The sequence below is a fragment of the Herpailurus yagouaroundi genome, unplaced genomic scaffold (assembly GCF_014898765.1).
Source record: "Herpailurus yagouaroundi ecotype Mexico unplaced genomic scaffold, PumYag 246, whole genome shotgun sequence".
Classification (NCBI taxonomy): Eukaryota; Metazoa; Chordata; class Mammalia; order Carnivora; family Felidae; genus Herpailurus; species Herpailurus yagouaroundi.
The window spans coordinates 6,486,564-6,503,200 of NW_024412463.1; the positions used below are offsets into that span (position 1 = coordinate 6,486,564).

Below are 16,637 nucleotides of genomic sequence, written 5' to 3' on the forward strand. Positions count from 1 at the left end.
GAGTTCCGCTCCCCGAGCTGGGCTGTTGCACGGAATGTTCCTACCGCAGGAACTACCACTTACTGGGCACAGCGGAAAGAGTGGAGGCTGGAGAGAGGGCGCTGGCAGCCCCCACAGCCCAACTCCTGGTGCCCCTGCCCTGCCACCCAGTCACACAGCCATATCCTTGCCCCCGTGGTGCCAGGTTTCCTGCCACCCCCTCCCGGGGCCACAGGGCTGTCTCACCATTCCTGCCCCCAGCCTTTAAGTCCTCCCCGCCCTTCAAGCCTAGTTCAGATGTCACTTTCCCTGGACGCCTCTCCTACCTAATTCCCATCACAGTTCGCCAGCTCCCTGACTTGTCCCTGCTACCATCAGGGGCACCCCTACTGCTTTGTCCCCAGTCGTCGCAGGGCAGGTGCGTTCACAGGCCAGCCCGGCTCCAGAGCCCTGACAGCACCATTTGGGGGCCTTCCCGCCTTCCCAGCGGGCCCACGCTTAGCCCAGCATTTCCCAAAGGGTAGAATGAACTGGAAAATGCATTATAATTTCAAGGTTAGACACGTGACAACTTTAATCATTTTATATGTGACTTACTGTGCTTCACCAAAACTGTATAAATAAAGCATCAAAACCACGGAAAGATCAGCCCTTTGACATTTAGAAACAGCAGAGACAGGTCTCATCCAGCCAGCCGCAAGACACAGGTGGAGCACGCGTTCGAGTGTACAGTCACCGAGGGCTTAAGCCTGATCTGGTCCTTCACCACGTCCACTTGGCGCAAGTGTGGGACAGACACCGAACAGTCCTGAAGGGATGCCAGGGAAATGACCTAGCAGTCTATACAGAAATCTTTATTTTGACATTTAAAAGAAAGAATCACATGTTCATCCTGACAGCTTTCCCAGGCTTGGCCACTGAGGAAGGCAGATGCACACGTAGGGACCGGATGGTCATTGCACACCTCTTTCACCGATGGAGTCGGGGCGGAGTGGCCACTCTCCCCGCGGTCGGGCCCCGAGCTGCCTTCCACAAGGACACCCTACTTGAGACAGGCCGTGGGGAGGCTGCAGGTGAACTTCGCCTCCGGACTGTGAAGTGGCCACAAGTCCTGCGGCTACTTTCACTCCAGAGTGCACTGTTCATGGAAGCGGACTGACCGGGGAGGGTGAGGCACCGCCTGCTTGGTGGGCCCTTGTCTGCAGTGCCCTCGGTCATGGGTCACGGCCAGGCCGTCAACAGTGTCGCCAGCTGGGCCTCGTGGATTTCTCCCCCTGCAGGATTCTTAAGATTGTTTGCCGGTTGATTCTTTGCTTTTTTGGCTACCTGATGGTTTTGATGAATTTGCCGTGACCCAAGGGTGTTCAAGTACTTCTTTGAGAGTCGGTCTTTGGCTGGGATTATGTTTCAACAGTCTTGAGACGAGGTCCCTGGCTCCCTCCGGTACAAAGTCAGGGAATGTGAATTCAACCTGGAGTACGACAAGTGACAGTCACAAAACGCGGCTTAAGACAGAACAGTATGAATATTCAGCTCAGGGCCAAGGTGAAGGCTGATAAGAACTCGACAAGAAGCAACAGATCAGTTCTCGTTAAGGTCTTACCCGCGATATTCTTTTGTAGGTCTCTTGGTATGTGCTCGCCTCAAACGGAGGCTTCCCAACTAGAAATTCATAGCAGAGTACCCCAAGGCTCCAGAGATCCACCTTCTCGTCGTGCATTCGGCCTTCGATCATCTCTGGAGGCAAGTAGTCCAAGGTGCCACAGAGGGTGGTTCTCCTAAAAATGGAGGCAGGCTCGGGTCGATGCACCTGTTTTTATTACCCTAATTGCTGCTAAACGTCATTAACGATTACACTAACATTGACGGAGTGCCCTTCCTAGGCCAGATCCTAGGCTATGAAGCAGAAACTATTTAAATCCCCAGTTTCAGACAAGAAACAGATTGAGGGAGATGTGCAAGATCACGCAGCTAGCAACCAAGCCACGCCCCAAGTTTGTCCCACTCCAGAACCTCCGTAAGTGATGAAAAGTATCACTACTATATCAAAGTAGCTGGAAAAGGAAAGCTCTCTCTAAATACAATTTGGAGTTCCATAGTTGTTTTTATATTATAGAGATGCTAAAAAGCTTAACGGTCCTGTGACATTAGTGACAAAAACACTAAAAAACTGTCCCACTGTGAAAACACTAGCTTTGGCGTGACAGATCCATGCTGCCTTCTGACACATCAGTGGTACAAGAGAGACACTGAAACGTGAGGGTGGCCTAGGAAGTATTCTTGCCAAAAGTACTGTTCAGGTCCTTAGACCTACTTCCAGCTCTCAGCAACCACAGAAGATAAAGGACCAAGATAAGTGACACCACAATCAGAAAAATCCATTTTAGAGGCACATGGGTGGGTAAGCATCTGACTCTTGCCATCAGCTCATGTCATGATCTCACCTTCGTGGGATCCGAGTCCCGTGTCAGACTCCACACTGAGTGTGGAGCCTGCCTGGGGTTCTCTCTCTTCCTCTCTGCCCCTCCCCCCTTCTCGAAATAAACATTAAAAAAAAAAAAAAAAAGAGGGGCATCTGGGTGGCTCAGGTCATGATCTCGTGGTTCCTGAGTTCAAGCCCCACATCGGGCTCTGTGCTGACAGCTCAGAGCCTGCAGCCTGCTTTGGATTCTGTGTCTCCCTTTCTCTCTGCCCTCCCCCCACTCATACTCTGTCTCTCTCAAAAATAAACATTTAAAAAAATGTTTTAAATAAAAAAGGAAAAAAGGGATAAAAAAGAAAAATCCATTTTAAATTGTGAGGCAACTGGTTTAAATTTAGACAAAAGAAACACAATCAAATATAATGCATGGACAGACCTTAGTTGGATTCTGACTTAAAGAGCAGCTCTAAATTTTGTGGACAACTGCAGAAATGTGAACATGGACTAAATAGCTATTGACAAGGCTGTTAATTTTCTGAGGAGTGATAACGGTCGTGATTATAGGGACAATGTCCTTATGTTTTAGGAGATCCCACAGTGGCCATCCCACAGTGGCCAGAGAATGAAGCATAACGTCTGCAATATAATTTTGAAAATTTACTTACTTTGGTCTATTCACCAAAAAATCGACACGGCCAATATGGCAAAATGTTGGCACTTGTTGCATGTAGGCCCTAGCGGGAGCTATCAAGCCGCCGATTTGGCACTTCTGTGTGTGTTTCTACCAAAGGCCAGAAATACGCTGGGGGTGGCAAACATCAACCGGGCGCGAACACGCGTAGGTCTTCGTTGCTTCCTATCAGTTATTCTTTGCCACTGGCTCTCCTAGGGGGTCACGCGGGCCCTATGCTCAGCACGCCCGACACCCAGAGAGCACACGTGAAACCCTCATCACCACGGAGATGCTGAAAAGGGGCCGAGTCAGCAGGTTCCACCAACGACAGCACTCCCGGGAGCTCTTATGGTTACTCGTGCTGGGGAGGTGGGGCGACATGGCTGGCGTATCCTTTCTGAAAAGGAGGTTTACCTTTCCCATCACATGACACCACCGGACAGGTTAAGGTCCAGTTTAGCCCTGCGATTTTACAAAGCCTACAATTCTTCATCATCATTTGCCTCACTAGGTGCCAACAGCTCCCACTAGTGACAGACAACCAGCTCTTAAAAAAAAAAAAAAAGGAGACACTACAACAGCAGATTCAATGCACTGCTGCGAACAATTACAAGTGATCTGGCGAAAATAAAGCTCCCCACCTCCACCACGTCATCTATTTTAGGTTAAAAGATATAGGTGGTTTAAAAAAATTATGAAGTATTATGGCTATGATTTTTTAAGTCCTTTGCCAAAGTTGACAAACTTACCAGTAGATGAGGGTTTTTAATGCCCTACCACCTCACGAGGCTTCAAAATCTTAATTAGACCCAAATTAAATTAAAACAGTACAGAAGATTTTAGTTCTTGTTCGCAAAATTAAGATCTCTCTATTAAGAGGGGACAAGAAAGGACTATGCTACTGACAAAAGCACACCACAGAGAATCCAACCACCACCTGGAAAATTCTATCCAAACCAATTTGGATAAAATCTGGGTTTTTTTTTTTAATTCTCCAAAGCTCTGTACCCTCAGCTCTAGAGCTCCATGTGTGGCCCTCTGAAACCGGTTTCCTGTCCAGGAAGCAGCGGAGTTTCCACTTCACCACTGCCCCAGGCATCACCACCCAACACATCCTGCACTTCCTCTGTCCTTCACTTGTCCCGTATGTCCCCTTCATTAGCCTCTGAGGACATGAAGCATCTTTAACCCAGGCCTATGACACAATAACCCCACAACAGTAGGAGAATCAAATATTCTCAAAGATACTTAACGGGCCTAGGTTTCTCCCAACTATGTGTAACTGTGACCAGCCCCAATTCCACATTTCTATCCTTAAGTATTTGACTATTTCATTCCTGAAAGCCCCGAAGGCTTTTGCTAAACACTAAGTAAGTTCCACCTCTAAGGTTACATACCTGGAGGATGGGGCATGTACCGACCATCCAAAATCTGCAATCTTAAGCTCTCCAGCTGAACCGAGGAGCAGGTTCTCTGGCTTAATGTCTCTATGAATGACTCTCTTTGAGTGACAATAAGACAGGGCATCTGCCAACTCCGTGATATACTACGGAAACAAAAAGTATGGAAAATCTGCATCACACATTTTATATAACACATTTTATTTTTAAAGTTTTTATTTATTTTTGACAGGGAGAGAGAGAGAGAGAGAAAGAGAGAACACCAGCAGGGGAGGGGGAGAAAGAGAGGGAGACACAGAATCGGAAGCAGGCTCCAGGCTCAGAGCTGTCAACACAGAGCCCGACTCAGGGCTCCAACTCGTGAACTGCAAGATCATGACCTGAGCCAAAGTCAGATGCTTAACCGACTAAGGCACCTAGGCACCCCTATATAACACAATTTTAGACATCTCTTCTGAAAGGAAAGCCAACATCGATTTTAATATGTTTTATAGGTTTTAAGGCTAGAAACAACCGAGGACTCAAAAAAAATTTTTTTTCGAACCAAATTCATGTTTAGCATAAAATACGAGTATTCCATACTAAGTTATTTATTTGCTAATATAGTAGATAGGACATTGAAGGACAGGGGGGAAAACTGATGAGCTAGAAACAGTAGTAGCAATGAATGATGATAACTGAAAAACTGGCACAAATTAGCGAGTCAGACATGTAAACAATTAAAATTTTTCTTTAATTTTCAAGTACAACCCGTTCCCATTTTTTTTAATTCCCATTTTTAAAACCAAGATCAATGTATAACACAAGCATTTGTTTGAAACTCAAAATTTAAGGGGAAAAAACAATCTTGAAAAAAAATTAAAAGCAGGTACATTTGCGTGTTACATAGTGTTAAACTTGGGGGTATACGTATTCATTGGTCAGCTTAAAAAGCACACACAGCACGTCAGTCCTTTTGTTAGTTTTCTTTTCATGTCAGCCAAAGAGAGCTCTAGCAAGTCCAGAATCTGCTTTAGCAAAAAGATAAGAATTGTTATCAGCGTATTGAAAGAATATGTTTAGTTCTGATTGAAGGTGTTTTTGTTGTTTTTTTTTTTTTTAATGTTTATTTATTTTTGAGAAATAGAGAGAGCGCATGAGCCAGGGAGGGGCCGAGAGAGGGAGACACAGAATCTGAAGCAGGCTCCAAGATGTTAGCATAGCCTGGTGTGGGGCTCAAACCCATGAACTGTGAGATTATGATGAGCCGAAATCGGACGTTTAAACCGACTGAGCCACCCACTCTGGCTGAAGAAAGGTTTTCCAAAGCAACCACTAGACAGAACTGAACACATTGTTTTACACCAAAAAGTTCTACTCGACAAATTGCTGTAAAAAGCAAATATCATGGTCAGAAGAAACGTTTTCATTTTTTTCAGGCAAAAGCCAGAGACCAAAATCTAGAAAATAATAAACTGAAAGTGGAGGCAAAGAGAGCTCTTCTACACCAAACTGAGCTACTGACATAAAGATCACATACTAGATTCTTGAGGGCAAGGCATTTTCTCCGCTCAAATCAAGGCCAAGGAGCTAGTTCAACCAGGGCTCTCCAACAGCCGCCTCCTTCACACCTCCCACATCACACTGTGATTATGTATAAAGGGCCCCAATATTTCTCTACACTTACTTTTATTTGAATTAATCAGAAAAGGGAAACAGTGTGCATACATATTCATTCTAACTACTATAGAATCTAGAAAGAACCAAGTTTTTCTTTCAAATAACTACTGCTTACACCAACATAAACTCCATCTGGATTGAACAAAACGTAGTAGTAGAAATATTAACTGCCAATTAAATAAGACAACTAATTTGGTTAGCTAATATTTTGAAAGTAGTAAGATGAATCTATTTCTACTTATTCACAAAGCAAACATTTAACATTAAGTTTAAAATAGTATGTCCATTTTCCTGAGACCACACCAAAGGGTCATTCACCACTCGTGCTGTGAATTCACAAGTACAACCACCTGGAAGTAACACCATTTCCATCAATGCCAAAAAGAAAGAATGAGTGTAATCAAAGTAACCACCCATCATCTGCTGATTCAACAAAAAAACTGCCCAAAGACACTCTACTTCTTCAAACAAGTAATTTCATCCAAAATAAAGAAGCAGCACAATCCATAGGGTAAAAACCAAAAACCCAAACCAAAAACCCAATTATGTTGGATGTTAAGATTAGATGCAGGTAAGAAGATGGAAAGACAAGCCACCAGCTGGGAGAAAATGTTTGTAAAACGTGTGGGATAAAGGACCTGTATCCAAAATATACAAGAACTCTTCCAACTCAAAATGACCAAAAACCTGATTAAAAATGGGCAAAAAATCTGAACAGGCACTGCAAAGATGACGATACACATGGCAAATAAGCACATGAAAAGATACCTGTCATAGATCACTAGAGAACTACAAATTAAAACAATGAGTTACCACATACGCCAATAAGAAGGGCTAACCTCCAAAACACAGTACCAGTCGCTGGTGAGGAGGAGGAACAGGGGCACACTCACTGGTGGAAATGCAAAGATGGTGTAGCTACTTTGGAAGACGGTTTAACAGTTTCTTATAAAGTTACACATAATCTCCCCACACAAGCTAGTTTTCAAATCTGTTAAAAACGTACGACCCACAAAAACATGCATGCAGATGTTTATAGCAGCTTTATTCATAATCACCAGTAACTAGAAGCAACCAAGATACCCTTCAATCGATGAAGTGATAAACTGTACTGTAGCCATGCTGCAAAAATATTATTCAGCAATAAAAAGTGAGCTACCGCACCCTGAAAAGATACAGGTGAATCTTAAATGCATCTAGTTGTTTCCCCACTGGGGTAACTGGTTAATCATTCGGATACCACTGCACATGGACACTGGAACTGAATAATCAAACTGTTGGTGGACAGAATTCAGGTTTTTCAAGGCTGCAATGGGAGGTTACAGATAAACAAGGGGCGGAGGGTAGAATGAATCCTGTGGTAATGGACTCAATGTTTTGCTTAATATAGATACAAATGGATAAAAATACAGATACATGTGTATACATAGATTAGTCCCTGTTCTGTCAGCTGAGATCACGGAGAAGACATGACACCCCACTAGCAATGAGCACATCTTGCACCCAGGTCTTGGTTTCTAATACCATTTTCCCATAAAAGGAACCAGGGCTCCTTGGAGAAATGGCTGATTCTAGGACTGAGATAGGAAATCTACAAAATGAGGTGCAGCATCCTACAGGGCCAGATGCAGGGAAGTGCTCAAACACCACACCCACAATGATGGGAGTAGGTCAAAAAAACCAACCAACCAAAGAAAAAAAACAAACAACAACAACAAAAACCCACCTAAAACAGGAGCCATGTGAAAGGGATCCCAAGGGCCAAAGTAGTATTGGACTATACTCAAAGTATAAAATATCCATGAGTCCACATTAATAAATGACTGAATAAATAAGGGAGAACAGACAAATCTCTGATGCAGAAGAATTCTGAACAATTTATGTAGATTAGGGTGGGGGTGGCACATAATCCCTACTCCTTAAGTGTGGGCTGTGCATAGTGACACGCTTTAGAAGAACCCAGTATGCAAAGAGAAAAAGAGTAACTTCACAGCAAAGACACCTAACGAACGTGACCTCAGCCAGGGGACCAAGGCCAACACCCGCAGCGATGAGCCAGGTGAATAGTAGGTACCCCACACTAATGTAAGATAAACAGGAGAAAATAAGTCTGCACTATCTTCACATTCTGTAAATCTAAAACTATTGTAAACTTTTTAAAAAAGAGGATAACTACAAAGGGGCACCTGGGTGGCTCAGTCGGCCGGCCGTTCAACTTTGGTCATGATCTAACAGTTTGTGGGTTCCAGCCCCACGTCGGGCTTTGTGCTGACAGCTGGAGCCTGGAGTCTGCTTCAGATTGTGTCTCCCTCTCTCTCTGCCCCTCCCCTGCTCACATTCCGTTTCTCTCTCTCTCAAAAATAAACATTAAAAAATAAAAATACAATTAAAAAAAGAGGGCAACTATTCACATATACCTTTCTCTAGAAAACCGCTGTGGAAACACACCAGCCACAATATTCCACCTGGTACTTGATTTTATGTGCATGGATGGTACAACTAAGGTATTCTGATTCTTTCATTCAAACATTTGATCCTATTAAGCAATCTTTCTTTACAAGAAACCCACTGGACTGTAATGAAAGGGCGCATTGCTATGTGGGGTGGAGCAGAGGGAACAAGAGTTAGGACAGTAAATGAAAACTCACAGTAGCAGTTCTCTGCTCATCAAACTTGGACAGTTTCTGAAGTTCTCGGTAGACAGCTCCAAGAGGTGCATATTCTAGAATTAGGTAAACTCTGGTGGCGTCATGGAAATAACCATACAGTCTGAGAATATTTGGATGCCTGCAACAAAGGATGAATACTCTTTAACACCTGCTTTCTGGAGAGGATACAAGAATATGTACTAAGTACCAATCAAACCCCTCATGTAAAACCAGTGAAAATTAGTTCTGGTCACAGACCCCCTACCACACCCTTCACCAAACTTGAGAATCTGAAACTACAGACCTGCTTTGAAGAAAAATACACACATCTGCCTATCAGTTTACAAGCAATGCAAGGTATTAATGGACCTCAGGTTTGGTTAAGATTATTTCCTTCCTTCAGGTCATCTTTATTATTAGGGGGGGAAATTCAGCTATATATTAATTTTCTGCCTATTAGAAAGAGGGAGAGGCATGGCACTCCCACAGCACTTTGATTCCCAAGCACTAGGAGACACAACTTAAAAGCAGGGTTCAACAGCAGCAGATGTTTGCTGCTGAGGACTTCGGGCAGCTGAGAACACGGCCCAGGGCAATAGCCCTCCAGCTCCAGCTAGTTGTTGCCAGGGAGGGTTACAGGCCTGATTGGACAGGTTTTTAAGTATTAACAAGTGATTCAAGTCTGAAAAAAATACTAAGAGGAAAAAAAGAAAGGAAAAAGACCCATTGGCCAAAGTCAACCTGCAGGCTGCCAGTTTGCAACCTCTGCTTAGAACTCAGAAATATCGAGGCACTGGGTTGAGCATCCGACTTCGGCTCAGGTCATGATCCCACCGCTCGTGAGTTCAAGACCCTTGTCGGGGTCTGTGCTAACAGCTCAGAGCCTGGAGCCTGCTTCAGATTCTGCATCTCCCTCTTTGACCTTCCTTGTGCTCGCTCTCTCTCTCTCTCTCTCAAAAATAAATAAACATTTAAAAAAAAGAAAAAAAAGAACTCAGAAGTATCATTCCCTTAATCTCTCTCTCTCTCTCTCTCTCTCTCTCTCTCTCTCACACACACACACACACACACACACATTTGACTCATATAAATTACTTCATTAACACAGCATGAACCTCCAAGTGATTTTTCAGGACCACAGCACTTCTCTAGACAAATCCTTGAAAAATGATGAATTAAACCATTCTTTGCAGTACTATGGAGCAGGCCTTCCATGGTTTAACTCTTAGTAACTAGGTTCTGTACCACATTCTCTCGAACATCAATCTGGAAACTTACCTGAGGTGGGACTGTATTTCTACTTCTCTTCTCAGCTGATGCTCGACTCCCGCTTTCTCCAGCTGAGCTTTAAATAATACTTTAAGAGCCAGGATAAACTTGCTTTGTTTTTCTCTCGCCAAATAAACATTACCAAACTTTCCTTTACCCAGTGGGCGACCGATTTCAAAATCTTCCAAAGCCCACTGCCTTCTAGGAAAAATTTTGAATATTTTAAAATATGAAGAAAACAAATCTTTTCTAACAATTTATTAACGGGTAGTAGATAGACCTCTAAATAATTTTATATTTAATGTTGTATTCGGTAGGTAACCTCGGCAAGAACCAAGCCAATAACTACGCTACGTGAGTCTCCACAGGCATTAAATCCCCCGCTCCCCTATCTGCCAATGACTGTATGAGTCAGACAAAGAACAATCTGGGCTTTTAGAGCTGAAGCATTAACGCAAAGTGTCCCAAGACAGTACTACACTCTGAAGTGCACACTTGTTGCCACCACCGTTAAAGAGCACAGGAAAGGTTAGGTAAGTAAGTGGAGGGAGGAGGCCTTCAGAACGGTCTGTGGGCCTCTAGCAGGCTAACCACAGCCTCCTCCTCCAACCTAGAGATGCTGACTCTCGGGGTGGACAATCAGTCTGCCAAAGCAGGCGGGATGGATCCTACAGCTGGATTTCGATTCTCAGATAGCCACTATTAGGCAGTCAAGCAAAAAAGCCTGTGGGTTCATTCCTGGCTCCTCCTACTACATTATAGACATTACGTTCTACGTTGTAGAGTCTACACAGTTCAGAAGTTGGGAACAAGCTTTGGGAAAATATCCGGGGAAGACGGTATAAAGAACAATTCAATGAATACTGTTGAAATATTCATATAGTCATATATACGTGTGTATATATGTTTTGCAACAGGAGAATAGAAATAGTATAGAAACAAACCTAAGCTACATGTAGTGGTTACTTCTGAGGGTAGAGAGGAACTTATTTTACACATTTCTGTAACAGATTCATACAAGTTTGTTCTAAATTTGGAACGCAGTAAGAAAAGCTTGAGTCACGAGTAAACATCATTAAAATTCCCTTTTGCCAAAGGTTAGAATTTGGAAACATTTATATATCCTAAGTGAAAATATAAAGACCTTTTCTATTTAAAAAAAAAATTTTTTTTTTTTAACGTTTTATTTATTTTTGAGACAGGGAGAGACAGAGCATGAACGGGGGAGGGTCAGAGAGAGAGGGAGACACAGAAGCCGAAACAGGCTCCAGGCTCTGAGCTGTCAGCACAGAGCCCGACGCGGGGCTCGAACTCATGGCCAGTGAGATCGTGACCTGAGCCGAAGTCGGACGCTTAACCGACTGAGCCACCCAGGCGCCCCGACCTTTTCTATTTTTTAACAAGTTCCCATAATTAAACTTGCAATTAGGGGCACCTGGGTGGCTCAGTTGGCTAAGTGTCTGACTTAGGCTCAGGTCATGATCTCATGGTCTGAGTTTGAGCCCCACGTCAGCCTCTGTGCTGACAGCTTGGAGCCTGGAGCCTGTTTCAGATGGCAAGAGTCTCCCTCTCTCTCTGCCCCTCTCCTTCTCACACTGTCTCTCTCTCTCTCTCAAAAATAAATAAACATTAATTAATTAATTAATTAAAGTATATTCTAACAGCACAATAGCTCAGGACTTTGTAAGTAAAATAAAACTTACTTTTTTGATTCTTCATTTTTCTGTTTTGTCAGTTCCTTTTCAGAATTATTTCCTATATAGAATAAGTCAAAAACCTGCTTTTAGAATAATTATAATTACTTTAGAATAACTCTACAGAATAAATTAAAAACCTATGAACAGAAATGAATCAAAGAATGGTCACCAAAATATTAATGGTGTGTCCAGAATGGAAGATCTTCTTAGTTTTCTTTATAGAAAAAAGATTACCACACCCTAACCTGACTCCCACCTGGTGAAGCCTTTTCTAGATTTCTAAAGATGAGCAGATATACACCTATATAGAGAGAGAGACATATACATACAGCTAGGCCCTCCAATAATTTAAAGCTCAAGACTATGCAGATTCTCCCAGAAGCCTCAGTCTCCAAATGAAGACCTTCTAAGGCAGAACTGCCAATCTCTTGACCCATGATAAGCACCCACTCATCACCTTCGCCCCCCCCCCCCCCCGCCAAGTGGGCCAGCCGACTCTCCATCAGCTACATACAAATTAACAGCGTGCAACAAAACATAAATCAGCCACCTTCCTTCATTAGTTGCCAAGGGGAAATATAAAAATAGAAGCCCCTGATTCAGCAAAATGTACCATAAACCAATTGCACAACAGGGTGCTAAAGTCATCGTTTCATCAGCCAGAGGCTGGACATTTCCACTTCAAACTCCAAAAGAGCAGGGTGTGCTCTGCTCAGACAGGTGACGGGAGCCCAGACCGGTTTTCTCCCTTCCCGCTTCACGACCTCGGTTCATGGTGGCAATATAACCCCATCCCTACATCCAGCTTACTGCCCAGCTCCACCCAGTCTGCGTCCGAGGTCAGCCCTTGGATCTGCCTGCACCCCTCCATCCTGCTGTGTCTGTGGGCAAGTTTATGCTTCAGAGGCTCCACTCCCTCGTCTGTAAAACAGAGTTGGTCACCGACCACCCGCACAGAGTGGTTGCGAGAATTGAAGGAGACGACGTGGATGAAGGAAGCACTTCTCCTGAGTGTGGGCATGCCAGGCTGGTAGATAAGGACTACTAACATCCACCTGCCCCTGCCCACTTCAGGTCCCTGCCATCTCTGACCTAACCCCCGGCAGCCTGCCTCCTGTCTGCTGCCCCTGAGTGCAGTTCTGCTTCTCTCCGGCTCATTCCACATGGCCAATCTAGTAAGATTTCTAGAAGGCCAGTCCCTCCTCCACTGGAAAACCTTTCAGCAATTTCCCCATGCCCAGGGGATGAGGCCCCACTCCTCAACAAGCCAAGAGCTTCCACCGTGACCTTACCCAACTGGCCTCAGTCCATCCAAGTTCGAACATCTACTTCCCCAACTGCCCTCCACACTCCAGACTTTGGAAGTTTTCAGCTCCTCGATCATACCACGAGGGTGGGAATCAGGTTCTCCATCCTGAGCACAGGGCTGGCCCACAGGAGACCCTACTACCTCAACCTGACATCAGATTTTTCTCCATATCCTCAATAAAAATGACATCAAAGCTAGGGCTCCAAACTATAAACGCCAAGTCTATCCTCCATCCACTCCCCCTTTTTTTAAGCAACTGGAAGGAATAACAATCTAATAGTCTCAAAAAGTTGATTTACCAGTGGCCGATGGCAAGGGCTGCTCACTCTTTTGGGGATTATTCAGCGGCCTAGAGACAGAACGAGGGACACTGGTTGCCTGCAGTTGCTTTTGCTTCAGATTCTGGACCGGCTTATGGCTGGAGACGAGCTTTTGTGTTTGTGAAGGAATTCGCTGGGAGGAATTTGAAGGACACAAGACCCGCTGAGCCTGGCCACTATTTGCAGATAACGGATTCTGAGAAGGAAATTGCTGAGTCACTGGAACACGTTTTGGACCATCGCCAAGGGGAATTGTGGTCTAGATTGAGAGGGAAAAAATAAACGTCATGGTCTTCATGAACAAAAGCGGGGTATTTTGAGAATTCCACAAAGTCTCTTTTCTAGTATATCAAAATAACAAAGGTCACTGACAGTACATGGAAGGGGAAAGCAATGTTCGTCAGCGCTTCCAAAGGATGTGGTTAGTAGATGGCTGAAAGGAATACCAGAGTGATCCTCCTACCCACCCAACACCCCACTCCCAAAAATCATGCTCCCATAAACAAATGTTCATTAACTAAATTTCCATCTAAAGAGGGAGACATTAAACACTTCCTAAGAATTCTCAATGGCTTGAGAATTATTACCCAGCAAAAAGCTACAATGCAGAAACTTTATACCAAAATCCCAATTCCACTGAAATTTCTTTGGTAATATCATACATATATTTAGGAAAAAAAGACGAAGAAATATGTCAAAATATTCAACAGTGGTTACCTTCTGGTAAAGATTTTTTTTTTTTTTTTTGAGAAGGAGAGAGAAAGAGAAATAGAGAGCAAGTGGGGGAGGGGCAGAGACAGAGAAGGGGGACAGAGTATCTAAATAACTGAAGTAGGCTCCGCGGGGACAGCAGAGAGCCCAATGTGGGACTAGAAATCAAATTGCGAGATGATGATCCGAGCCGATGTTGGACACTTAATCAACTGAGCCACCCAGGCGCCCCTCAGTGAAGATGTTTTAGAAGATCATCTGGGGGTGCCCGGGTGACTCAGTCAGTTAAGTGTTCAACTCCTGGTTTCAGCTCAGGTCACAACGTCCAGCTTAGCAACGCCCACAACACAGTAGGCATTCAGGCAGTGACATGTTAAACAGCAGTTTCCTAAAATGATCTTTATCGTAGGACTTGAGAATCAAATACAATGACTCAAGTTAGCCTTTTTCTAATTGATCATTTTAGACTTCCAGTCAGTAAATAAAGGAGAAGTATCCATTTATTTGAAAATGAAAACTTCTCAAATCTGTCAGAATGGCTAAAATCAAAAAGACCACAGCAAGTGTTGGTGAGCATGTAGAGAAAAAGAACCCCCTGTGCGATGCTGGTGGGAATGCAAACAGGTACAGACACTGTGGAAAACAGGATGGGAGTTCCTCAAAATGTTAAAAATAGAACCACCCTCCGACCCAGTAATCACACTACTGGGTGTTTACCCAAAAAATACAAAAACACTAATTCAAACGGATATATGCACCCCTATATTTATAGCAGCATTATTTACAAGAGCCAAATTAAAGGGGCGCCTGGGTGGCTCAGTTGGTTAAGCATCCGACTTCAGTCATGATCTCGCTGTTCCCAAGTTCAAGTCCTGCATTGGGCTCTGTGCTGACAGCTCAGAGCCTGGAGTCTATTTCAAATTCATTCATTCTCTCTCTCTCTCTCTCTCTCTCTCTCTCTCTCTTCCCCTTGCCTGCTCACACTCTCTCTCCCTCTCTCTCAAAAATAAATATTAAAAAACTAAAAACAAAAACAAACCAAGAGCCAAATTACAGAAGCAGCCTAAGTGTCCACTGATAGGGGAATGGGTAAAGAAGATGCGGTATAGATATATAAGGGATCATTGCTCAGCCATAAAAAATGAAATCTTGCCATCTGCAATGACATGGATGGAGCTAGAGAGTACAATGCTAAGCAAAATTAGTAAGAGAAAGACAAAATACCATGTGATTTCACTCATATGTGGAATTTAAGAAACAAACCAGCAAAGGGGAAAAGAAAAAAGAAAAGAGAAGAAAAAAGAAAGAAAGAAAAGAGACAAACTCTTAACTACAGAAAACAAACTGGTGGTTACCAGAGGTGGGGGGGGGGGGGGGGGGGGGGGTGGTGAAACAGGATGGGGACAAAGGGGACCCTTACCCTTGTGAGCACGGGGTAATGTACAGAAGAGCTGAATCCCTGTAACGTACCCCTCAAACTAATAAACCATGGTGTGTTAATTACACTGGTATTAAAATAAAAGACTTGGGGCGCCCGGGTGGCTCAGTTGGTTGAGCATCCGACTCTTGGCTTTAGCTCAGGTCATGACCTCAGGGTCATGGGATTGAGCCCCGAGTTGGACTCTGTGCTGAGCGTGGAGCCTGCTTAGGATTCTCTCTCCCCCTCACTGGTACTCTCTCTATAATACATTTTTTAAAACATTAAATTTAAAACTTAGTAAAAAAAGAAAATTAAAATTTCTAAAAATAAGACACCCCACCCCACCCCACCCCCCCCCACACACACAAATCTTGCTTGATGTGTGTGTGTGTATTTTTACGCTGATTTCCTAGAAGGAAAAAACTCTAGGGCTTGCTTATATTAAAAGATCTTTGCATAAAAATTCGTTCACCCAGCCGCTCCACAAATACTACAGGCAGAGGGTCCTCCCTGGGGAAGCCCTTCCTGGATTCCAGCCCATCCCAACCTGAATGGAGCACCCACCCTCCACGGAATTACTCGGGTCATCTTACGCATACATATTTTGTGAAGGCGCAGTACTGGCTCCCATAACTCCCCAAAAGGGCCAAGTTCTTTAGTCAAAGACCATGCGCTTTGCATCATTGCAATCCCTGCATCTGACACAGAACCTGGCTCAAAGTGGATTCCCAGGAAATATTCACTAAAACACAGCCCGACATTCCTAGGAGCTTACCATGTCCTGCAGCGTGACCGGAACAAGCTGTGGCAAAGCAATTTAATTTCTGGCAAGCAAGCAAATACAGGCAAGTATCGGGCACCGATTGTATACATTATTGTCCTGCACACAATGGAGGAACAGATACTTAAAGAGCTAGCTAGAAGGGGCGCCTGGGTGGCGCAGTCGGTTAAGCGTCCGACTTCAGCCAGGTCACGATCTCGCGCTCCGTGAGTTCGAGCCCCGCGTCAGGCTCTGGGCGGATGGCTCGGAGCCTGGAGCCTGTTTCCGATTCTGTGTCTCCCTCTCTCTCTGCCCCTCCCCCGTTCATGCTCTGTCTCTCTCTGTCCCAAAAATTAAAAACAAAAAAAAA

General features: G+C 44.2%; 1 protein-coding gene across 2 annotated transcripts in view; it reads right to left on the reverse strand.

Annotated features, from left to right (window-relative positions):
• Positions 1-527: 527 nt before the first annotated feature.
• The window catches only part of AURKA (aurora kinase A), a 22,448-nt gene continuing 6,338 nt past the window's right edge, over positions 528-16,637 (reverse strand). For both annotated transcript variants that reach the window (XM_040459668.1, XM_040459669.1), the window contains exons 3-9: positions 13,356-13,635; positions 11,754-11,805; positions 10,060-10,251; positions 8,782-8,920; positions 4,472-4,620; positions 1,583-1,757; positions 528-1,450 (exon numbers count right to left, since the gene is read on the reverse strand). In XM_040459668.1, the coding sequence (XP_040315602.1) occupies positions 1,265-1,450; positions 1,583-1,757; positions 4,472-4,620; positions 8,782-8,920; positions 10,060-10,251; positions 11,754-11,805; positions 13,356-13,635 (1,173 nt within the window). In that variant the 3' untranslated portion in view covers positions 528-1,264. The remainder of the gene's footprint in view (positions 1,451-1,582; positions 1,758-4,471; positions 4,621-8,781; positions 8,921-10,059; positions 10,252-11,753; positions 11,806-13,355; positions 13,636-16,637) is intronic.